The 24927-nt window shown below is 55.8% G+C and overlaps 2 protein-coding genes across 2 annotated transcripts; both read right to left on the minus strand.

Moving 5' to 3' along the window:
• Window positions 1-5533: 5533 nt before the first annotated feature.
• Window positions 5534-6466, minus strand: LOC104302606 (olfactory receptor 5V1). The gene has a single exon (XM_054173782.1). The coding sequence runs from the start codon at window positions 6464-6466 to the stop codon at window positions 5534-5536; it is 933 nt and encodes a 310-aa protein (XP_054029757.1).
• A 14852-nt stretch (window positions 6467-21318) lies between these two features.
• On the minus strand, window positions 21319-24786 carry NME6 (NME/NM23 nucleoside diphosphate kinase 6). Its single transcript, XM_054173783.1, has 6 exons — window positions 24682-24786; window positions 24448-24550; window positions 24301-24340; window positions 23223-23383; window positions 22833-22991; window positions 21319-21355 (listed from the first exon to the last, which is right to left on the minus strand). Exons 1-5 carry the CDS (start codon window positions 24784-24786, stop codon window positions 22846-22848), a joined length of 555 nt encoding a protein of 184 aa, XP_054029758.1. The 3' UTR covers window positions 21319-21355; window positions 22833-22845.
• Window positions 24787-24927: the final 141 nt, after the last annotated feature.

Genomic DNA, 24927 nt, shown 5'->3' on the forward strand with positions numbered 1-24927 from the left:
GTTGAGAAAATCCAGGGGGAAGAGCTCCCCTAGAAAATTCCCTGGCATCAGGCTGGGTCTGTGTTATGACAAATTAACACAGCTGGCTCCTGAAGCCTGCAACCCACACTGCACCACTCTGTCTGGTTAGAATAGTCATAGTTTGTTACTTTACTTAGTTTGTTACTTTACTTAACTATTTCTCCACAATCTGCATGCATCTCATCCTTGTAAGGATTCTCCTTTTCCTTTGAAGATTTACAATATTAACATACACTTGCCTTTTCCCACTCATCTCAGCAAAACAGACCTGGGAAATTCATAGGATCATAGAATCAACCAGGTTGGAAAAGACCTCAGAGATCATCAAGTCCAACCTGTCACCCAACACCTAATGGCTGCTAAACCATGGCACCAGGTGCCTCATCCAATCCCCTCTTGAACACCTCCAGGGAGGGTGACTCCACCACCTCCCTGGGCAGCACATTCCAATGGCCAACAACTCTTTCTGGGAAGAACTTTCTCCTCACCTCCAACCTAAACTTCCCCTGATGCAGCTTGAGACTGTGTCCTCTTGTTCTGCTGCTGGTTGCCTGGGAACAGAGCTTGGCATTCAGCTTGGCATGTCAGAGGTGGGCCCAGGTGAACCTCATGAGGTTCAACAAGAGCAAGTGCAGGACTCTGCACGTCAGCCAGAACAATCCTCGCTGTCAATACAGACTGGGGGAGGAGGTGATAGAAAGCAGCCCTGAGGAAAAGGACTTGGGGGATGATGATGGATGAGAAGCTGGCCAGGAGCAGGCAGTGTGAGCTTGCAGCACAGAAGGCAAATCACAGCCTGGGCTGCATCCAAAGCAGCATTGCCAGCAGAGCCAGAGAGGTGATTCTGCCACTTTGCTCTGCTGAGCCCTCACCTGGAGTACTGTGTCAAGGTCTGGAGCCCTCAATGTAGGAAGGACATGGAACTGATGGGGAGGGTCCAGAGGAGGCCATGCAAATAATCAGGGATTTGGAGCAGCTCTGCTATGAGGACAGGCTGAGGGAGCTGGAGGTGTTCAGCCTGGAGAAGAGGAGGCTCTGGGGAGACCTAATAGCAACCTGCCAGTACCTGAAGGGGGCTACAGGAAGGATGGGGAGACTGTTTGCAAAGGCCTGCAGGGACAGGACCAGGGGCAATGGCTTCAAACTAGAGCAGAGCAGATTTAGACTGGATGTCAGGAACATGTTCTTTCCTATGAGGCTGGTGGAACACTGGCACAGGTTGCCCAGGGAGGTGGTTGAGGCTCCTTCCCTGGAGATATTCCAGGTGAGGCTGGAGGAGGCCCTGGGCAGCCTGATCTAGTTGGGGATGTCCCTGCTGACTGCAGGGGGTTGGACTGGATGAGCTTTGGAGTTCCCTTTTCGCCCAGACCATTCTGTGATGCTATGTACATGGGCATGACTTAGAGCAATGATTGTTGTGTTTGCCATCACCAGTGTGGCATTCCTACTGAGTATGCCTTCCTGATCTGTCTGCAAAGAGATCTACCTGCAGAAGAAAATGGAAATTCTAATCTCATTATCACTACTTCTACCATGTCATGGATGCCAAGGCACAAAGGGGTCATGAAAGACCATGGGCCCTTATGAATTCTGCTATGCCAAGAAAGGCAAAGAACCCTAAATGTTTAGGGTTAGTGACCTCCTCCTTAAACTGCCATTGTACTTACACCAGCAGCCCCCACCAATGGAGGCAGTGCTCCAAGCTGGCACCAGATGACTTCTGTGCTCTACAAGGAAGTGCGGTCTCTCTCCCTGAGTTCAGAGGTGGCTCCCACAAGTCAACTGTTGTGGGCAGTGGAGATGTGAATGAGAGATAAAGAACACAGTTCTGGGCTTGTCAACTTAAATAAAACCTGGCAACCAATACATCTGAGCAGTTTTCCCTTGAGCCTTCTCATACTGACCCCGTTGCAAGCCAGCATTCAGCCAGCGGCTCCAAAGGCTCCCAAAAGGAAATATGTTGTTGGGGTTTCCCCCCTCCCCCCCCCTCTATTTCTCCACAATCTGCATGCATCTCATCCTTGTAAGGATTCTCCTTTTCCTTTGAAGACTTACAATATTAACATACAAATGGCATGTCCTTACACACCTCCTTTGAGCTTTGTGTAGCACAGCTAATGAAGCCTGGGAATTCTCAGCGTAGCCAAGGCTGAAAGCCATTAACCAAGTGCATGCAAATTGCAGTGCCTCCCCTGCTGAGCAGGAGGACATTAGCTGGAGACATCCTATCATAATTTGCCCTACCACACATCTTTTGCACCTTCTTGGAGAGCTGCACATATATTCACTGCCAGTAATTCGATCCTACAGTCTACTAAGTCCTCTTACGCCTCATGCTTCTCTGTGAAAGCAGGTGTTTGTCTCCCCGCATCCATGCCTCTACAAACTTGATTTCCAGTCTGTAAGCCCTGAAAGTGAGACCTGAACACTCAAATGCAAATCAGGAAGGAAGTTAATGCACACAGAAAGTGCTGGGAATGCAGAACTTGTGTCTCATTAGGCTGTGCCTCATTGCAGCGGCAGCAAATGTCTCATCAGAACCTCGTAACACTCAAATGATATTCATAGAGCCATTAGGGTTGGAAGGGACCTCAAGGATCAGCCAGTTCCAACCCCCCTGCCATGGGCAAGGACACCTCACACTACAGCAGGTGGCTCACAGCCACATCCAGCCTGGCCTGAAAAACCTCCAGGCATGAGGCTTCCACCACCTCCCTGGGCAACCTGTGCCAGTCTCTCACCACCCTCATGGGGAACAACTTCTTCCTCACATCCACTCTCAATCTACCCATTTCCAGTTTTGTTCCATTCCCCCAAGTCCTATCACTCCCTGACATCCTAAAAGTCCCTCCCCAGCTTTCCTGTAGCCCCCTTCAGACACTGGGAGGCCACAAAAAAGTCTCCTGGGAGCCTTCTCTTCTCCAGATTGAACAGCCCCAACTCCCTCAGTAGCAGAGGAGCTCCAGCCCTCTGCTCATCCTCGTGGCCCTTCTCTGGACACCTTCCAGCACCTCCTGTCCTGCAAGAGGCATTAACAAGCCAGCCACTACCTTCCCTCCTCCCTCTCTGTTGCAGAACCGAGCAGTGAGGGGGCAGCACACATTCCTAGAGAACTGCAGTGCTGACAAGTAACCACCAGGTGGAAGCACTGAGCAATCCCAAGGAAGCAGACATCTCTAGCGAGATGTAGTGCTGACAATTAAACACAGGGTGGCAGCAATGAGCAAGTGTTTTCAGCACATGTCGCTAGAAAGCTGTAGAGCTGACAAGTAATCACCGCGTGGCAACACTGAGCAGTGAGGAGGAGGCACTTGTCACTAGAGGACTGCACTGCTGACAGGAAACCACAGGGTGGCAGCACTGAGGAGTGAGGAGGAGGCACTTGTCACTAGAGAACTGCAGTGCTGACAAGTAACCACCAGGTGGAGGCACTGAGCAGTCCCGAGGAAGTGCGCTTCTCTAGGGAGATGTAGTGCTGACAATTAAACACAGGGTGGCAGCACTGAGGAGTGAGGAGGAGGCACTTGTCCCTAGAGAACTGCAGTGCTGACAGGAAACCACAGGGTGGCAGCACTGAGGAGTGAGGAGGAGGCACTTGTCCCTAGAGAACTGCAGTGCTGGCAGGAAACCACAGGGTGGCAGCACTGAGGAGTGAGGAGGAGGCACTTGTCCCTAGAGAACTGCAGTGCTGGCAGGAAACCACAGGGTGGCAGCACTGAGGAGTGAGGAGGAGGCACTTGTCCCTAGAGAACTGCAGTGCTGGCAGGAAACCACAGGGTGGCAGCACTGAGGAGCGAGGGATGGCACGTACCTCTCGAGAACTGCAGTGCTGACAAGTATCCACAGGGTGGCAGACGTGCTCCTGCATGCATGGCCTGGACCGCTTTCCTTCTCCCTTGCAGCTCCGGTGCTGGTGGCCGGCTGTTCCTGGCTGCTCCCGCGGCGTGGGGCACTGCTAGCCCTGCTGTACCCACCTGCAGAGCTGGGCACACGTGGCATTGCCCCCGGGCCTGTGCAGTCATTTGAGCTTGGACCGCAGAACCCCTGTAGGAGGAGCTGAAGCTGAGGCCGTGGCAGCAGCAGGAAGCTGGCTGCTCTGTCAGCAGCCAGCCCGCAGCTGCCACCCTCCACAGCCACACCACTCACAGCAGCAGGTGGGTATGTTTTGCAATGGCTGTAAAGCAAAGCAGGCATCTCCTGTGAGGGTTTAAGCAATGGCAGCTTGCAGTGCCATGCCAGCCTGGCAGCAGTGCTGTGGTGGCCTGCTTAAACTGCTGGCTGCTGTGCCAACATCCAGAGCCCTGCAGGGCATCCATGGCAGCCTGGAGAGGCCCAGCAGGCATCAGCACCCGTGGGAGGAGGGTTGGTGTGACAGCCTCTTTGCAGAGGCCAGGTTTTGCAGTCCAAGAGACTGCCCCTTGTCCCATGCAGGGCTTGGCTCAGCAGCCTGGGCAGCCCAAAGGCAGAGTGTGGCCAGCAGATGTCTGGTGCTATGTTAAGTGGCCTTTTATGGCACTCCCTGGCACCAGCATGGCTGCAGGAGGTCCTGTGCTCAGCCCAGCACATGGCACTTGCAAAAACAAAGGCACAAACCTGCAGCTGTGGCCTAGTTCCCAACTGCATTTTGCTGGTCTGCCACCAGAGGTGTGCTCAGGATGGCAGACAAGCGATGGCAGCGTGCCACCAGCAGCCACTGCCTGGGTACCGGGAGCACTGAGCCCACTGCTGGCATCCCAGATCTCGTGCCACTGGTGGCACTGTGGCAGCACTGTGGTAGCCCTGGTGTGGCTCTGTCTTGATCCAGAAAGTCAGGAAGGAGCTAGGGTTCTTTTGACCATTCCCATGAGGGAAATTAAGGCACAAGTGAGGTCATGGATCAGGATGAGACCGTTTATTACTTACAAATCAAACAGAGAAAGAAGGAAAAGAAATGGGAGAGAGAATGGAGAAAGAGAGAGCAGCAGAGATGGAACAGAGGAAGTATGAGAAGAAAAGGGAGGCAAAAGGAGAGAGAATGGGGAAAGAGAGAGCAGCAGAGATGGAACAGAGGAAGTATGAGAAGAAAAGGGAGGTAAAAGGAGAGAGAATGGGGAAAGAGAGAGCAGCAGAGATGGAACAGGGGAAGTGTGAAAAGAAAAGGGAGGCAAAAGGAGAGAGAATGGGGAAAGAGAGAGCAGAGAGATAATTACCACCCCCTGGTCCTTCTTTGGCAGGTGGGTGGAAGGGGGGTGTGTGTGTGATGCTGTCTCCAGCCTGAGATGCCTCAGGTGCCATTCTCCCAGCTAAGCTGGCACAACTCAGGGTTCATTCCTCGTGGCTCCACCTGGCCCCTGGTCTTGCCACATTTCAATGCACAGGTGACCGCCAGGTGTGGTGTCTGGGCGGGCAGACCTGATACACCAGGCGGGTGGCTCACCACCATCTGGCCTTTGTTGAGACGCCTCTCACCTGCTCCACGCAGTCGCCACCTTCACGTCCAGCAGAGCGTTCCCGCAGGCTCTGCCCGGGCCGCCTAGGAGCCCACCCTGCCCCGGCCCCGCACAGCTTTCCGCAGGGCCCCCCGCACCTCCTGGTTGCGCAGGCTGTAGATGAGGGGGTTCAGCATGGGGGTGACAACGCAGTAGAGCACAGACACCAGCGTGTCGGCCACCAGCGAGGGGCCGGAGCTGGCCCGGTTGTAGTTGAGGTTGGCCGTCACGAAGTAGAGGGCCACCACCAGCAGGTGGGTGGCGCAGGTGGAGAACGCCTTGCGCCGGCTGGTGGCCGTGGGCATCCTGAGGACGGCCAGCAGGATGCGGAGGTAGGAGACGAGGACCAGCAGGAAGGGGCTGAGCCCCACGAAGACGCTGGCGGCGTGCAGGGCCAGCCGGCTGGGCCGCGTGTCGCCGCAGGCTGCCCGCAGCAGCGGCGGCGCGTCGCAGAAGATGTGCTGCAGCCGGGCGGCCCCGCAGAAGGAGAGCCTGGAGGCCAGCAAGGTGTGCAGGGCCGAGTCCAGCAGCCCCCAGAGCCAGCAGGCGGCGGCCGCCGCCACGCAGAGCCCGCGGCGCATGGCGTGGGCGTAGCGCAGGGGCTGGCAGATGGCGGCGTAGCGGTCGTAGGCCATGAGGGCCAGCAGGACGCACTCGGTCCCGGCACACCACATCAGGAAGAACATCTGGGCCAGGCACCCGCCGTAGGAGATGGTGGCCTGCGGGCGCAGGCTGTTGGCCAGGATCTTGGGCACCGTCACCGACGAGTAGCAGATGTCCAAGCAAGAGAGGTGGCTGAGGAAGAAGTACATGGGGCTGTGGAGGCGGGGGTCCAGGCACACCAGCGTGAGGATGGTGGAGTTGCCCAGCAGCGTGGCCAGGTACATGGCCAGGAAAAGGACAAAGAGGAAAGGCTGGCCGTGGGCGAAGCTCAGCAGCGTGAACGCTGTCACCTGGGTCTGGTTCTCAGCTGCCATGGGGACAGCTGGCTTGGTCTGTGGGCAGAAATGAGCACTCTGAGGAGGAGGGGGTGATTGTGAGCCAGGACACTGGAGCACAGCCACCCAAGAAGCTTTGGTCCTGTTCCCAGAGTGGCTGAAAGCTTCCTGTGCTGGGGTTTCACAGACACAAGGATTTTAGATTCCAGAGAGCTGCCATTCACCTTTGGACACCTGTGGCCATTTAGGAAGGGAGCCTCCAAAAAGAAGCCACAGAGCTGAGCCCTCCAGTGTCCAGAGTGTCCATCCCAGCAGGTGGACACAGGCAGTAGTGTATTTCTATCCATAACTGCTGCACCCTTATCCATCTGGCTGCAAAGTTACTCAAACAGGATAGGATCGGATAGGATAGGATAGGATAAGTTAGAAGGGACCTTCAAGATCATCGCGTCCAACCTATCACCCAACACCATCTAATCAACTAAACCATGGCACCCAGCACCCCATCAAGTCTCCTCCTAAACACCTCCAGGGATGGTGACCCCACCACCTCCCTGGGCAGCACATTCCAATGGCCAATCTCTCTTTCTGAGAGTAGAGTAGAGTAGAGTAGAGTAGAGTAGAGTAGAGTAGAGTAGAGTAGAGTAGAGTAGAGTGGAGTAGAGTGGAGTAGGATAGAACAGAATAGGATAGAATAGAATGGAATAGATTAAACCAAGTTGGAAGAGACCTTCAAGATCATTGTGTCCAACCTATCATCCAACACCATCTAATCAACTAAACCATGGCACCAAGTACCCCATCAAGTCTCCTCCTAAACACCTCCAGTGATGGTGACTCCACCACCTCCCTGGGCAGCACATTCCAATGGGCAATCACTCTCTCTATGAAGAATTTCTTTCTAACATCCAGCCTAAACTTCCCCTGGCACAGCTTGAGACTGTGTCCTCTTGTTCTGGTGCTGGTATTGTCTCTCTCTTTCTTCCCTCTCCGCTCCCATGGGAGAGAGAGAGATGTCTCTTATCTGGTACCAATGGGGGAGTACCAGACATCCCTTTGGCCCTAGTAGTTGTCTTTCTTCACGTGCAATCTTGGCCTGTTTAGGCCTAATGCCAGGGTAAAAAAGCAGGGGCAGTTCAGGCCTTGGACAGCCTGAAACCAGCCTGGCAATGGGGGGGTGGAGTGGGGAGAGAAAGAGCCCTGGGGTCTTTGGTGAACCCTAGGTGGGGAGAAGGGGAGTGTTGGGCTGTGTGGTAAGTTTGTAGTGGGGATTTCTTTGAACTCTGTGTGCTGTGTAGTTTGTGTAGCATATGAATTGCTTTTCCATTTAACCTCCCCATGGCTATCCAATCCAGGTCTTGAGCCTTACTCTTTTGCCCCTCCTGGAGCCACAGAGCAGTCTGTCTTGCTCTAGACTAGGGCAATACCTGACTGCAAGAGGATCAGGCAGAAGAACTAGAAGGACTGGATGACCTGTGGAGGTCCCTTCCAACTCAGACCATCTCATCCTCTGGTGATTCTATGAAGAAAACCAAAACCAGTGAGCATTCAGACTGACTCCCATCTCCTGGGTTCTCACAGGATCCCAGGCTGTCAGGGGTTGGAAAAGGCCTCTGAAGACCAATGAGCCCAACCCCCTTGCCAGAGCAGGACCAGAGAATCCAGCACAGGTCACACAGGAATGCATCCAGGTGGGGCTTGAAAGTCTCCTCAGCCTCTCTGGGCAGCCTGTTCCAGGGCTCTGGGATCCTCATAGTGAAGATCCTCCACATGCTGAGGTAGAACCTCCTGTGCTGTGGTTTCCATCCATTGTCCCTTGTCCTATCCCAGGGTGCAAGTGAGCAGAGCCTGTGCCCTCCCTCTTGACCCCCACCCCTCAGCTATTGATAGATATTGATCAGACCCCTCTCAGTCTTCTCCTCTCCAGACTAAACAGCCCCAGGGCTCTCAGCCTCTCCTCCCCAGGCAGTGCTCCAATCCCTTCAGCATCCTTGGAGCCCTCCCTTGGACTGTCTCCAGCAGATCCCTGTCCCTCTTGAACTGGGGGGCCCAGAACTGGATGCAACACTCCAGGTGAGGTCTCAGCAGGGCAGAGTAGAGGGGGAGGAGAACCTCCCTGGATCTGCTGCCCAACCCTGCCAGCCCAACCCTCCGTTTCGGTGAGTGCACCGAGCACGTCTCTCTTTTTCTCCTGCTTGTGCTTACGGCGACCACATGGACCGGGGTCACATCTTCTTTTAGATGCCAGAGAAGCAGTTAGGGCTCATAAACCTCAGCCAAGGGCAGCTGGAGGAGGTGCTTGGTGAGTGCTTGCAGCCAGGGCTGCTGCTGCCTACCATGCCGGGTGCTTTGATGTGCAAATGCAGCCTGGGGCGGTAGCCTTTTTGAAGCTGCTGAAGAAATGGAGCCGAGAGACAGATTAAAACCCACCTGCAGTCACCGCGGGGTGCAGGTCTGTCCCACCCATGCCCTCTGCCAGTCTGAAACCAGGGGCTGAGTGAGGAAAAGCATCCAGAGAGGCTGAAGGTTCCACGTGTGATGACAAGGAGGCGAACAGGGCTGGGAAGCAGCGGGGGCAGACTGTGGCTCCACAACAATAGAGGGCTCCGTGGGGAAGCAGGAGTGATCCTGGGGCTCTGCACAACGAAATCCCGGTGCAGCTTTCTCCTTGGCTCCTTCGAGTGGCCTCTGGAGATGCCAGCACTCCGAGCTGTTCCTCAGCCAGGGAAGGATGCACCCGCCATGTGCCGTCGCTGAGCAAAGGTCTGCCTGGATCTGTGGGGGAATCAGTGCTGGCAAGTTCTCACTGACAGCCCCAGGACACGGCTGGGGTGTGAGGGAGGGTTGCACATGACTCAGCTCAAGTTCAGTTCCCTGCTCTTCTGCCTTGGAAAGGTTCTACCTGGAAGCAAGCTCTGCTTGCCTCAGGACAGGGCAGCCGCGGGCAGCCTTCCCTCACTGGTAGCTCCTGCAAGCCTCCTGTGCTCAGGAGTTCCACAGCATTCCCAGACAAGCTGTCACTAAAGATATCACCTGGTGGCTCTGAAGGCGCCCATGGCCAGTAGCTAAGACCCAGGTGAATGTTCTCTTCCTCTTCAGAGAAGTGATTTCAGCAGCTGAGGTCAGTTGTGGTGGCTCCTCATGAGGTGAGACACCACGGTTGCAGCTGACGTTGGTACCCTCGCCTCTCTGGGTCCAGAGCTGGACTCTAGCCATCAGCTGTGATTTTAAAACACTGGAGCAAGGGAGAACTTGCTGCTTGTGTGGGCAGGTTTGTTCCTGGAGCTATTTTCTAACAGCAGCTCTCAAAGCACTGTTAAAAATGTGTACTTCTTCCCTGCTGGAATGACTCAGACACCAGCTCTGTCTCATCCTTGATGTCCAGGTCGTGCTTGCCCAGCCCAAGGACTCTCTGTTCTAACAACATTTCGTCCTCCTTGTGCACTGCTCACTGCTTGCTGAGCAAAGAGCTAAGCTGTGATTCATTTCTCTCTGACTTCTCCAGTTTTTCAACTGCTTTTAACACTGAGAGGAAAGGTTTCAGTGAGAAGATGCATGCTTCTTTGCCTGTCAGGATGACATCCAAACTTGTTATTTAAGCTTGGATTTGGATGTGAGAAATCCCTGCCTGGCTGAATCTCTCCAGCAAGTCTCCCAGACCAACAAATCAATTGGGGGTGGGGGGGAGGGGAGGTTATTACAGCTTTTGCATGCATTGGAGGGGTGCATAAGGACCATATCATCCAGTATTCTGGAGATCTTGGACCATCACTCTTCCTTCCAGCCAGCCCCCAGCCAAAGCCCAGCTTGTTTGGCCCAGTGCTGCAGCCAGGAGAGCCAGGAGGAGCTGGGAGAGATGGCAGCAGGAATCGTTCACTACCTCCAGCTGTCCCTGCCTGCAGAGCTGCACCTTGGGCTGTGTGTGTCCACAGTGATGCATCTGAGGACTTCCACAGCATGGTTGGTGGTTGTGTCAGGGCACAAATGCCACTCTGGTGTAGGTGTGAGAGGGGAAGACTCTGTCCAGGACCTTGTTGGGTGCTTTTCCTACTGACTGATGGATCAGATGAACCATCTCCAGAGGCCCTTTTCAAGCCACAGCTGTCAGCCAGAAGCTGAAGTCTGCTGACAAGCTGAGGTGAAGCCAGCACCAGTGAAGGTGGGGACTTGCCTGTTACATGGGACAGGGGACCTCAGAAACTAGAGTCAATGGAGGAGGTTAGGCAGGGCAGGGTTAGTCATCTCCAAACTGGTACTCAGCAGATGGAAATAGGAGCAGGGGAGCAGGAGATGTGTGAGCCCATCCCATACTGCCAACAAGCCCTTGGCTTGATGGTACAGTGGTGACACGTGGGGTTGGACTAGATGACCTTTGGAGGTAGGTCCCTTCCAACCCAAACCAGTCTATGAGCCTTGGAGTCCCCACCTTGCCTCAGTTCCTTTCTCCTCTCTCAATTGCACTGAAGGTGATTTCTCCCAGCAGCTAAGGACTTACCAAGTATTGCCCAGTGCTGACCAGTTCAGAAGGGCTGAATGGGGCCAGAGAGGAGGCACTGATGCCACCGGTGCTAGGGGGGCAGCTGGTTCCTGCCCTTCCCCCAGGAGAGGGAAGGTGTCCCTGGGCAGTGCACCAGTCTAAGCCTCAGCTCTCCCTGAGCCAGGGTGCCCTATGTGGCCACTGTGCACTTCTGCAGAGCTCCAGCATTTTGGGGTGCAGCACATCCCCCTCTCTCCTTCAGGGAGCCAGATGTTCTCCATGCCCATCCCAGGAAGCCAACAGCTCCTGCAGAAGGACATGGCCTTCCTCAGCAAGCCACCACATCCCATTTGCACTCAGGTAAGCAGACAAGAGAGCCTGGAGCACCTAGGCATGGGAGGTAAGGTCCTGAGCCCTGGGCACATTGCAGTCCCAGTCTGGGCTGGGCTGAGGGAGCTGGCAGTGACACAGGACTTCTTTCTCCTGGGTTTTTGGTTGAGGCATCACCAGCAGCCACAGCCTGCTTGCATAGCCAGATCACCCAGTGCTGGGTTTGCTCTCCAGTAGTGTGCCCAAAAAGAGACCTGTGAGGATCCCACCATGAGTGAGAGCCTTGCCCACCACAGGCAGCAGTCCTGCCCTCCCCACCCTCCCTTACCTCCACATCCAAGAGCATTCAGTGCTTGCCAGGAGGGAAAAGCCAGCAATGCCATCAGGCTTTTAACCCTGCCAGGGTCCTGGGGGAGAGGGTTCCAGAGGCAGCCTTTGTTCCCTGGCAGGAGCAGGGAGAAAAGCATTCACCCAATCAGCTGCACAAGTGGGATCTGAGCCCACAGGACCCACTTTGATCTCCTGTTCTGCTTCCAGCTGTGCCAGGTGCAGATCAGCCAAAGCTCTCTAGCCCTGGTCTCCTCCAGCCTGGTGGCAGCTCTTGGGGTGCCTGGGCTGCAGCAAACCCACCACACCAGGCATGCTGGGCTTGCTGGGGGGAGCTGGAGGGCTGCAGACCTTGTGCCCTTGGGTCCCTCTTTATCTGTTGAAGGGCTATGAGGTACCTACAGCGGCTAGTGCCAGCAGAGAAGTGAGGAGGGCTGGCCAACAGTCAGAAGGCAACTTGCATGGCATCTGCACACCACCCATGCCCCCACAACCTACTATAGCCATGCCCACCTGCCCAGCTGTGCAGGGCTCTCTACCCTGTGTGGTCCAGGACACAGGTAGAGAACATGACCATGGTGGAACTGTCATCTGGCAGAAGCTCTCATTAGGCTTAGCTAAGTCACCAAACAGTCCTGTGAGTGCTTGAAGAGGTGGGCAGCAGGATTCAATGGACTTGCAGGGGATGAATGCATTCTGCTCTGAGCATGGAGCCCATTCCTGACAGAAACAGCATGTCAGGCTGGAGTTCACCCTGAGCCAGCAGTATGAGCTTGCAGTACAGAAGGCCAAAGCAGTGTGGCCAGAGCTGGAGAGAGGGAATCCTGCCCTTCTGCTCTGCTCTGGGGAGACCTCACCTGCAGGGCTGCATCCAGCTCTGGAGCCCTCAGCACAGGAAGGACATGGAGCTGATGGAGAGGGGCCAGAGGAGGGACATGAAGATGATCAGGGGGCTGAAGCAGCTCTGCTGTGAGGACAGGCTGAGGGAGCTGGGGGTGTTCAGCCTGGAGAAGAGAAGGCTCCAGGCAGAACTAAGAGCAGCCTCCTAGTACCTGAAGGGGGCTCCAAGAAAGCTGCTGAGAGACTGTTTGCAAAGGCCTGCAGGGACAGGAGGAGGGACAATGGTTTGAAATGAGAGCAGAGCAGATTTAGATTGGATGTGAGGAACAAGTTCTGCACCACAAGGGCGGTGGAACACTGCAACAGGCTGCCGAGGTAGGTAGCTGAGGTCCCATCCCTGGAGCTACTCAAAGTGAGGCTGGGCAGAGCTCTGAGCAACCTGCTGCAGTGGAGGATGTCCCTGCTGACTACATAGATGGATATAGATGACATAAATGGACACAGATCACCTCTGAAGGTCCCTTCCAACCCAAGCCCTGCTATGATTCACCACATGGTGCCATGGAAAGCTGAGGTGGGAAACCCAGGGAATGTGAAGACTGCAACAGAGGGTGAATCTAGAGAACAAGACTGAGCCATGATGGTGTTGCTGCCCAGGGCAGAGGGGCTGAGGTTAGATGCTCTTTAAGGTCCCTCCCAAGCCAAGCCATTCTGAGATTCTGACCCTTCCTGCAGCAGCAGGACAGCGTCACTCTACTTGCAGCCTTCCTGCAACCTCTGTTTCCTGGTGATGGGGGCATAGGAGCCCATCCCATGATAAGCTCAGCACCTGGAATATCAAGACCTGAGGACTAACATCATTGGGAAAGGAGGAGAAGCACAGACAAGCAACCCCACAGGGGAAGGGCTGCCCTGTGTGAGAGTCCAGCGGAGGCACTGGATGCAGCTGGGGGCAAAAGCAGCCTCTGAGGGGGTGTCTAAGGCTGCTCAGTAGCAGTCACAAGCCCTGGCTGTCTGCCAGTGTGTCTTCAGGGGAACTGGGCTGGCAGGGCAGAAGGACCATAGGAGGACTTTATGAGAGAGCCATTTGCTCTGAGTGTGCACAGTTAGAACCATGGAATCATGGAATGGTTCGGGCTGGCAGGGACCTCAGAGCTCATCTCCTCCAAGCTCCCCACCACGGGCAGGGACACCTCTCAGCTAGACTCAGCTGCTCAAGGCCTCATCCAGCCTGGCCTTCAACACCCCCAGGCAGGAGGCAGCCACAACCTCCCTGGGCAGCCTGTGCCAGACTCTCACCATCCTCACACTCAAGAACTTCTTCCTCAGCTCCAGTCTAACCCTGCTGTGCCTCAGCTCCAAACCATTCCCCCTTGGCCTGTCTCCAGACACCCTCAGGAAAAGTCCCTCTGCAGCCTTCCTGTAGGATCCCTTCAGATACTCTAAGGCAGCTCTAAGGCCCCCCCAGAGCCTTCTCTTCTCCAGGCTGAACACCCCCAGCTCCCTCAGCCTGTGCTCAGAGCATCTTTGTGTCCCCTGATCATTCTTTGTGTCTTGGTTTACTGTGATATCAATAAAACTCAGCATCCTGAACTTCCAGCTCCCTTGTAGCAGCCAGATATTGCCATACCAGTGGAGGTGGTGTGGAGATCACAGAGGTGGTTGGAGCTGGAGCACAGGACATACAAGTTAAGGTTGAGACTGGTTTGTTCAATCTGGAAAGGAGAAGGTGAAAGAACACCTTGCTGTCAAGAGGTGATGGGTACAGACCCTGCACACAGTTGCATGGTGATGATAGGCAGGCAACCTGTGACAGAACAAGAGGACACAGTCTCAAGCTGCACCAGGGGAGGTTCAGGCTGGATGTTAGGAAGAAGTTCTTCATAGAAAGAGAGATTTGCCATTGGAATGTGCTGCCCAGGGAGGTGGTGGAGTCACCATCACTGGAGGTGCTCAAGAGGGGATCGGATGTGGCACTTGGTGCCATGGTATGGCAGCCATGAGGTGTTGGGTGCCAGGTTGGACTCGATGATCTCTGAGGTCTCTTCCAACCTTACTAATCCTATGATACCTTTGCTGGTGGGTCCTGAGCAGAGCTTGGACCAAGGGCTCCTTTCAGTCTGATTTCTGGAATGAGGCTTTCATCAGATTTTGTTTCATTTTCCCATTGATGCCCTCAGACATTTCCAGTTTGGCCTCTCCAAAACCAGGACCAAAGCCCCCACATTGCAGCTTGTGAGAGTGGCCAGGGACCACCGCCTGACCTTTCCACCCTGCTGGAAAGGGAGATGTTGGGTTGGGTTTTTTGGCTGAGGGCACTGTCTGAAGATCTCATTCAGTTCAACTGACCACTTGTCTTCATATTTCAGCCCAAAAGGCACCCACATGAACCAGCTGAGCAGAGCTGACCTGGTTTCTTTGTCTTTGGCAGGGGCTAAGAGCATCCACAGACTCAACCACCGTGACCATGAAGCATGAAGGGACTTGTGACTCTGCACTGTGGGGGTTGGGGCAGCCCTAACACCTACAGGGAGGTGAAAATTGGAAGTGGAGGCCTCCTGTTTCTTCTTCTTGTACTCCCTGGCACAAGAAAAGCACAGAGGTGTTGGAGCGAGTCCAGAGGAGGCCACAAAGATGATCCAAGGGCTGGAGCAGCTCTGCTGTGAGCACAGGCTGAGGGAGCTGGGGGTATTCAGCCTGGAGAAGGCTCTGGGGAGACCTTAGAGCTGCCTTAGAGTATCTGGAGGGATACTACAGGAGGGCTGCAGAGAGACTTTCCCTAAGGGTGTCTAGAGACAGGCCAAGGGGGAATGGTTTGAAGCTGAGGGAGAGCAGGGTTAGACTGGAGCTGAGGAAGAAGTTCTTGAGTGTGAGGGTAGTAAGAGTCTGGCACAGGCTGCCCAGGGAGGCTGTGGCTGCCTCCTGCTGGGGGTGTTGAAGGCCAGGCTGGATGAAGCCTTGAGCAGCTGAGTCTAGCTGAGAGGTGTCCCTGCCCATGGTGGGGAGCTTGGAGGAGGAGCTCTGAGGTCCCTTCCATGCTGAGCCACTCAAGGATTCCATGAAAGAAGCAAGGAGTCCTTGCTGTCCCCACTGAGCAGCACTTTTGTGTGATGATTGTGACCTGGTATTTGCTGGACAGCTCTGGCACCTGCAGCTCCATCCCTCCATGATCCAGCTCCAGCCATGGCCAGCTCCAGCTCCATGATCCTGCTGTTTGGCCCCAGCTCTCCAAAGCTTCTCCCCCAGTGTGCCATCAGCCTTGCCCCAAGGGGCCAGTTAGTGCAGTTAGTGCTTTAAATAGAAGGCTGAAGTTTGAGTGAGAAGTTTCCTTCTTTCCAGTTTCTCCTCCAGGTGCCCATCCCCACAGGTTCCTCTCCACAGAGATGCCTCTGGGGCTTCAGCACCAATTACTGGGAGCCTGCAGCCCTTCAGTTCCTCACCTGAGGTGTGGTGAGAGCTGCAAACAAAGCCCCATGTGGGCTATTAAAAGTTTGGGGCAGCCACTGGGGCCACAACTTGGAAGCTGGTTACATCTGCAGCAGTAGGTTGCATCATCATCATCATCATCATCATCATCACCTACAACAGGCAGAAGGAGAAATGAATCATGGAACCATAGAACAGTTTGGGTGAGAAGGAACCTCCAAAGGTCATCTATGTCCATCTCTATCCATCTGTGCACTCAGCAGGGACAGCCTCACCTTGAATAGCTCCAGGGATGGAGCCTCAACTCCCTCCCTGGGCAACCTGTTGCAGTGTTCCAGCAGCCTCATGGTGCAGAACTTGTTCCTCACATCCAATCTCAATCTGCTCTGCTCTAGTTTGAAGCCATTGGCCCTTGTGCTGTCCCTGCAGGCTTTTGCCAACAGTCCCTCTGCAGCCTTCTTGTAGCCCCCTTCAGGTCCTGGCAGGCTGCTCTTAGGTCTGCCTGGAGCCTTCTCTTCTCCAGGCTGAACACCCCCAGCTCCCTCAGCCTGTCCTCACAGCAGAGCTGCTCCAACCCCCTGATCATCTTCATGTGCCTCCTCTGGCCCCTCTCCATCAGCTCCATGTCCTTCCTGTGCTGAGGGCTCCAGAGCTGGATGCAGCCCTGCAGGTGAGGTCTCCCCAGAGCAAACTGAGGAATGCTTTCCCAGCCCTGAAATGTCCCCACCACAAAACTACTCAGAGGAGGAAAAGACAAAACAACTGAGCAGTGCTTAATGTCAGTGTGAAATCCCTGAGCCTCAGCAAAACTTAGGGAGAATCCCAGTGAGTGCATGGGAAGCCCAGCAGCTGCAATCCCACTTCCAGATGGAACCTCCATGGGGATCCCTGCCCAAATTCCTGCTCTGCCCCAAGGCAGAATGGGCTGCCCCATGTCCACAGCCTGCAGCCAGGTGAGAGTGGGCAGGGTGACATCCCTGGCTTCCACTGACCCATCTGTGGGTCACAGGGGGCCCTGTGCAGCAGCTGTAGGCTCTGTAGGGCTCTAGGGTCCCTGTGCAGCAGCTGTAGGCTCTGTAGGGCTCTAGGGTCCCTGTGCAGCAGCTGTAGGGCGCTGTAGGGCTCTAGGGTCCCTGTGCAGCAGCTGTAGGCTCTGTAGGGCTCTAGGGTCCCTGTGCAGCAGCTGTAGGCTCTGTAGGGCTCTAGGGTCCCTGTGCAGCAGCTGTAGGCTCTGTAGGGCTCTAGGGTCCCTGTGCAGCAGCTGTAGGCTCTGTAGGGCTCTAGGGTCCCTGTGCAGCAGCTGCAGGCTCTGTAGGGCTCTAGGGTCCCTGTGCAGCAGCTGTAGGCTCTGTAGGGCTCTAGAGTTCCTGTGCAGCAGCTGTAGGGCGCTGTAGGGCTCCAGGGTCCCTGTGCAGCAGCTGTAGGCTCTGTAGGGCTCTAGGGTCCCTGTGCAGCAGCTGCAGGCTCTGTAGGCCTCTAGGGTCCCTGTGCAGCAGCTGTAGGGCGCTGTAGGGCTCTAGGGTCCCTGTGCAGCAGCTGCAGGCTCTGTAGGGCTCTAGAGTTCCTGTGCAGCAGCTGTAGGGTTTGTGCTTAGTGCAGGAACCATGCCATGAGTATGGTGAGGCAGAGCACAGCTCCCTATCTGGAGCAGGGCCCACCCCAGGGGCTGCAGCAAAAGCTGGGGGCCCCAGACACAGCCTCTGGTCTCAGCCTCACACCCAGCCTGGTGCAGCTTGGAAGGGACCTCTGGAGATCATCTCATCCCACCTCCCCCTGCTAAAGCAGGGTCACTTCTCACCATGAAGCTGGGCCAGAGGTTGTACTACAGGTGTGTGGTATGGGTTTAGAAGTGCACTTGACTCACCACTGCAGGGATTCAGCAAGAGGCCAGCACTGGAGGTCAGGACATGGCACAAGCCCTTGAGAAAGGTTTCACAGGGACAGTGCTGTGGATTTGCCAGCCAGAGCCCAGCAGAGACACCAGCACTGACTGCTTGACCTCTTGACATCTGGAGTACTGGGACCCCCAGTTCTAGGCTGCCCAGTAGAAGAAAACCTGAGCAGAACTGGAGTCCATGAATACAGTGAAGAGATTCCAACATCTGACATGTGAGGAAAGGCTGAGCTGGGCCTGTTGCAGCCTTGAGAAGGCTCAGAGGAGTTTGTGTATCAATCCTTCATGTGAGGCAGTGGAAAAACAGTGAATAGAGAAGAGGGAAACAATGAAACACCAGAAAACTCACTCAAGAGCATTGGTTTTGGACTGCAGGTGTGATTAAAACATCCTGAGCAACCTGTTCTGGGGGACCCTATTCTCAGGCAGGGATTTTGGACTAGACAATCACTCAGGGTCCCTTCCAGCCCCCAGGTGTCTACAATCCTGTGACTCAGGGATCATGAAGTTCAAGAAGGACAAGGGCAGAGTCCTGCATCTGGGGAGGAACACCACCAGGCACTAGCACAGACTAGGGGTTGTCCTGCTGGAAAGCTGCTCCATGGAGAAAGGCCTTGGAGTGCTGGTGGGCAGCAAGTTCTGCATGGGACAGCAATGTGCCCTGGTGGCCAAGAGAGCCAATGGCATCCTGGGGTGCAGCAAGAGAGGTGTGGCCAGCAGGGCTAGGGAGGTTCTGCTCCCCCTCTGCTCTGCCCTGCTGAGACCACAGCTGCAATCCTGTGTCCAGTTCTGGGCTCCCCAGTTCAAGAGAGACAGAGACCTGCTGGAGAGAGTCCAAGGGAGAGCTATGAGGGTGATTAGGGGACTTGAGCATCTCCCCTGTGAAGAGAGACTGAGAGCCCTGGGGCTGTTTAGTCTGGATAAGAGAAGGCTGAGAGGGGATCTGATCAATGCCTATCAATAGCTGAGGGGCTGGTGTCAAGGTGAAGGTGCCAGGCTCTGTTTGGTGGTGCCCAGTGATAGGACAAGGAACAGCAGGTCCAGGCAGGAACACAGGAGGTTCCACCTCAACATGAGGAGACACTTCTGTATGGTGAGGGTGATGGAGCCCTGCAGCAGGCTGCCCAGAGAGGTTGTGGAGTCTCCTTCCCTGTAGGTGTTCAAAACCCACCTGGATGTGTTCCTGTGTGAGCTGCCCTGGGTGCTCCTGCTCTAGCATCCAGTTGGGCTGTGGATGATTTCTGGAGGTCCTTTCCAACCACAGTATCACAGTAACTAAGGTTGGAAGAGACCCCAAGGATCATCAAGTCCAACCTGTTCCAACAGACCTCACAACTAGACCATGGCACCAAGTGCCACGTCCAATCTCCCCTTGAACATCTCCAGGGATGGCGACTCCACCACCTCCCTGGGCAGCACATTCCAATGACGAATGACTCGCTCAGGGAAGAACTTTTTCCTCACCTCAAGTCTAAACCTCCCCTGGCACAGCTTGAGACTGTGTCCCCTTGTTCTGGTGCTGGTTGCCTGGGAGAAGACACCAACCCCCTCCTGTCTACAACCACCTTTCAGGTAGTTGTAGAAAGCAATGAGGTCACCTCTGATCCTTCTCTTCTCCAGGCTAAACAACCCCAGCTCCCTCAGCCTCTCCTCACAGGGCTGTGCTCAAGGCCTCTCCCCAGCCTTGTTGCCCTTCTCTGGACACGTTCAAGTGTCTCAATGTCCTTCTTAAACTGAGGGGCCCAGAACTGGACACAGGACTCAAGGTGTGGCCTAACCAATGCAGAGTCCAGGGGCACAATGACTTCCCTGCTCCTGCTGGCCACACTATTCCTAATACAGGCCAGGATGCCACTGGCCTCCTTGGCCACCTGGGCACACTGCTGGCTCATGTTTAGGCGGCTGTCAATCAGCACCCCCAGGTCCCTCTCTGTTTGGGAGCTCTCCAGCCACTCTGACCCCAGCCTGTAGCTCTGCATGGGGTTGCTGTGGCCAAAGTGCAGCACCCGGCACTTGGACTTATTAAATGCCATCCCATTGGACTCTGCCCATCTGTCCAGTCAGTCAAGGTCCCTCTGCAGAGCCTTTCTACCCTCTAACTGACTAACATCTGTTCCTAACTTGGTGTCATCTGCAAACTTGCTGATGACTGACTCAACCCCCTCATCCATATCATCAATGAAGATGTTAAAGAGGATGGGGCCCAGCACTGATCCCTGGGGGACGCCACTGGTGACTGGCCGCCAGCCGGATGTGGCACCATTCACCACCACTCTCTGGGCTCAGCCCTCCTGCCAGTTCCTAACCCAGCACAGAGTGTTGTGGTCCAAACCACGAGCTGACAGCTTAGACAGCAGTTTACTGTGGGGGACGGTGTCAAAGGCCTTGCTGAAGTCCAGATAGACTACATCCACAGGCCTCCCCACATCCACCAGACGGGTCACCTGATCATAGAAGGAGATCAGGTTGGAGAGGCAGGACCTGCCCTTCCTAAATCCATGTTGGCTGGACCTGAGCCCTTGGCCATCCTTCAGGTGCGCAGTTATTGCTGCCAGGATAACCTGCTCCATCACTTTCCCTGGCACTGAGGTCAGGCTGACTGGTCTGTAGTTTCCAGGTTCCTCCATCCGTCCCTTCTTGTGGATGGGGACCACACTGTCCAGTTTCCAGTCATCTGGGACCTCTCCAGTGAGCCAGGACTGGAGGAAAATGATGGAGAGTGGCTTGGCCAGCTCATCTGCCAGCTCTCTCAGCACCCTAGGATGGATCCCATCCGGTCCCATGGACTTGTGGGTGTCCAAGTGGCTCAGCAGGTCCCGGACTAATTCCTCATGGATTTCTGGGGCATTACACTGCTCCCCGACCCTATTACCCAGCTCAGGAGGCCACTCATCCTGGACTCCTACCTTGCTGTTAAACATTGAGGCAAAGAAGGTGTTCAGGACCTCAGCCTTTTCCTCATCTTCCTAACCCCTAACATTCTGTGGTTCTGTATGGTGGGGCCTGTACCTCCAGGCTGGTCATGCACTCTGGGGTGCTGCTGCAGCAGGTCACAAAGGCACAGGGGTGCCAATCATCTCTTTCCTCCCAGCATGGCCATACATCAGACCATGCCTACCTCAGGGGCTCTACTGCTATGCAGCATTTCCCTTTCTACCTCTGTCTACCCTTTCTCCAGCAGGCTGCCTCCAGCCCTCTTCAGGACTGGAGAAAATAAAGACACCCAATAAAAGAAAGGGAAGGTTTTTGTCTCTCTAGATGCAACTGCATGAACCACCATCTCACTTTTCAAGTGCTGAACAGGACAAAGCTGTGAGCTGCCAGAGAATCCATGGCTTGGGGCTGCTCTTTTCACACTGTGAAGACAAGGACCCAGGAAGGACAGGGGTGCCTGAGAAAGCAGCCATGGATCAAAAGCAGAGGTGAGAGTTCAGGGCAGACTCTGTGCCAAAGGGATTCAATCCATCTCACTACTGGAAGTGCAGTCTTGGGAGTGGGAAGGCTCCAACCACGTCCTCAAGGAGCCTATGCACGGTGCCAACCACCAGGAGCTGCAGCAAGCTGAGGACTGGACACATCCAGGCTGTCTTCCAGAAGGGAAGAAGCATCTCACCAGTCCATCCATCCTTCCAGCCTGGGAGTGAAAATAACAAAACACATGAGGTTTCCCTCCAGAGCAAAGAGCTAAGAAGCCAGGTTACTGTGTGCTGAAGCAAGATGATGTCAGCTGGCACGAGGCTGTGGTGACCACAGGTGCCCAGCTGCTGCCACAGTCTCATGCTGCTGGAATGGTTCTAGGGATGGGGCATCCCCCACCTCCCTTGGGCAACCTGGGCCAGTGTCTCACCATCCTCAGTGTCAAACATTTCTCCCTTGTGCCCAATCTAAAGCTCCCCTCTTTCAGTTTAAAGCTGCTGCCTCCCCTCCTGTCACTAACAGGCTCTGCTTCAAAGCTTTTCTCCCTCTTTCTTCCAACCCCCTGCCTGGAGTCTGGCTCATGGAGTTGCCAAGCCACTCTGCAGGCATCTGAAGTCATGACACTCAGGTGGCTTGTCTGTGAAGGTGACCTGTCCATGAAGCAAGGACAGGAAGAGTCAGCATGCTTAATGCTTACCACTGCCAGTTGTTCCCCTCTTTTCTCCTTAAGAGACTGTAGGAACAGAGCAAACACTAAGAATCTGAGGCCTACTACCAGCAAAATCAATCCTACCCTAACTGCCACCCACATCCCTGCACCTGGCCTGGAACAATCCTCACTAGCAATACAGCTTGGTGGAGGAGGTGAGAGAAAGCAGCCCTGAGGAGAAGGCCTTGGGGGTGCTGGTGGATGAGAAGCTGGCCAGGAGCAGGCAGTGTGAGCTTGCAGCACAGAAGGCAAATCACAGCCTGGGCTGCATCCAAAGCAGCATTGGCAGCAGAGCCAGAGAGGTGATCCTGCCACTTGGCTCTGCTCTGCTGAGACCTCACCTGGAGTGCTGTGTGCAGGTCTGGAGCCCTCCATACAGGAAGCCTTCCAGTGCCTGTAGGGGGTTACAGGAAGGATGGAGAGAGACTGTTTGCAAAGGCCTGCAGGGACAGGACCAAGGGCAATGGCTTCAAACTAGAGAAGGGCAGATTTAGACTGGATGTCAGGAACAAGTTCTTCCCTATGAGGGTGGTGGAACACTGGCACAGGTTTCCCAGGGAGGTGGTTGAGGCTCCTTCCCTGGAGATCTTCAAGGTGAGGCTGGAGGAGGCCCTGGGCAGCCTGATCTAGTTGGGGATGTCCCTGCTGACTGCAGGGGGTGGGATTGGATGAGCTTTGGAGGTCCCTTCCAGCCCAGCCCATTCTGTGATCCCCTTTCCACCTAGCTCCTTGAAGAGCTCACCACTCCTCCCCAACAGACACATGGTGCAAGGCTGGCCCTGAACAAGAGCTGGAGCGCTGCTGGCTCGAGTTGCTCCTCAAGGGCCCCAGCACCCAAGCACTGCAGGAGCGACGCAACCCAGGCAGCACACCCCCGCTTGCTCCAGGCCTTTCCCTTCGCAGAGAACACACCACAGGTCCACCTCTCCTCACAGGGCTGAGCCAAGCCACGCCCAGCAGCTCCTCCCAGCTCAGCAGGCCATACCCCCAGGGTGTCCTCAGCCCTGGACAAGGTGGACACGCTCCTCCGTGTCGTAGTAGACAGGCCCGCAGCGCAGACGTGGCTCCTCCTGCTGGTACCAGAGCTGCTCGTTGAACTCGGGGAAGAAAAAGGCAATTTCTCTGCTGGCTGATGCTGGAGAATCTGAGGGAAGAGAGGAAAAGCAGCTGAGATGCCAGCCCAGCACGGCAAACACCCGCTGGCTGCCCAAAGAGAAGCACCAGGCTCAGTCACACCAGGAGAGGTGGAGGTGGGGTCTGCAGAGGCGAGCGGCTCCTCGGCTGGCAAGCAAGCAAAGGCAGACACAGTGCCACCACTTGTGCCTCCTTGAGCTCCAGTCTTTGCCCAAGACTCAGCCAAGAAGGAGAGGTCTACCTGAGCCATGAGTGGTATTCCTGGTGTCAGTGAGGCCATAAGCTCCTCGGATGGAGTCCGGGACGCTGTTTCGGGCTCGGAATACTTTGGTGGGACCCATCAGGGATCTCCAGAGGGGGACAGCATTCTCATGGGCTAAGATATATGCCCACATGGGGCCACTGAGGAAAGGATCAGGGAAGAGCAGAGGTAGATAAGGTTACAAGAGGGAGGGCACAACTCCTTCATTTGTAGAAGCATAGCAAGTGCAAAGGAGAGGTGACCTGCAGCTGCCACTGGAGACAGGGACCTTCCATCACCCTGGGCACTGAAACCATGGCTCAGGACCAAAGCCTAAGATGGTCTGGGTTGGAAGGGACCTCCAAAACTCATCCAGTCCAACCCCCTCTGCAGTCAGCAGGGACATCCTCCACTGCAGCAGGTTGCTCAGAGCCTTGTCCAGCCTGACCTTGAAGATCTCCAGGGATGGGGCCTCAACCACCTCCCTGGGCAACCTGTTGCAGTGTTCCAGCACTTTGATGGTGCAGAACTTGTTCCTAACACCCAATCTAAACCTCCTCTTCTCTCATGTCAAACCACTGTCCCTGCAGGTCTTTGCAAACAGTTCCTCTGCAGCCTGCTTGGAGCCCCTTTCAGGTACTGGAGGCTGCTCTTAGGTCTGCCTGAAGCTTTCTCTTCTCCAGGCTGAACGCCCCCAGCTCCCTCAGCCTGTCCTTGTAGCAGAGGTATTGCAGCCTCCTCCTGATCATCATCATGTCCCTCCTCTGGACCCACTCCTTCAGGTCCATGTCCTTCCTCAGCCTGAGTGACCTTCTCCTAGGAGCTGGCACCCACCACCTCTAGGGATGCCACCCCACCACCGACTACTGCTGCCACAGCAGTGCCAGCTCCTAACACTTCTCCACCCCTGTGCGCAGAGCCTTCCAGCTCCATACACCGCAAGCACCAGCTCCTGATGTGGCAGATCCCGCGCCCAGGCGGACCCCCCTCCAGACGCGGCAGCAGCATTGTCCACCGGCACCGGGAGGCGAGCTTCCTCCCGCGCCCCGCGCAGCCCGGCGGCGGGCACGGCAGGTACCTGGCCATGAACTCCACCAGCCGCTGGTAGAAAAAGCGTCCTGCGGGAGAAAGACGGTCCCTGTCATACAGCCGGTCCCTGCCATACAGCCGGACTCCGCCAACGACTTCCCCACCCCGCTCCGTCCCGCCAGCGCGTCCCGCCTACCCGCGTGCTCCCGGTAGAACCGGCGGCTCTCTTCCCGTCCGCAGCGCAGCTGCTTGGCACGCACGATAAGGAACTGGTTGCTGAGGATGGTTTCGTGCACGGCCTGCGGGCAGAGACGCAGGGGCTGGGCGGGAGACTCGCACCGCCGGGACGCCCCGAGCCGGACCGACACACCGGAGCGAGCCGATCCGGGCGGGGGCGGAGGCGGGGCGACTCGGTCCGCCCAACCCTCACCTCTAGCACCAGGGGGTGGGCCACGGCATCCGGCTTCAGCAGCGCCAGGGTCAGCTGCAGCGGCCGCCCGCAGCGCGCCGCCGCCGCCGCCGTGGCAGCCGCCATGACAGGCGCCCGGCCCGCCAGCGTCGCGCAGGTGACGCACGGGGCAGTCGCGCGCGTGACGTCATCAGAAAGGGCGCACCGGAGGCGGCCCCTGGGGTGGGGCCGGGGGCGGGGCCCGGGGCGGGGCGGGGCCCTCCGGGT

The sequence above is a fragment of the Dryobates pubescens genome, chromosome 27 (assembly GCF_014839835.1).
Source record: "Dryobates pubescens isolate bDryPub1 chromosome 27, bDryPub1.pri, whole genome shotgun sequence".
NCBI classification, from domain to species: domain Eukaryota; kingdom Metazoa; phylum Chordata; class Aves; order Piciformes; family Picidae; genus Dryobates; species Dryobates pubescens.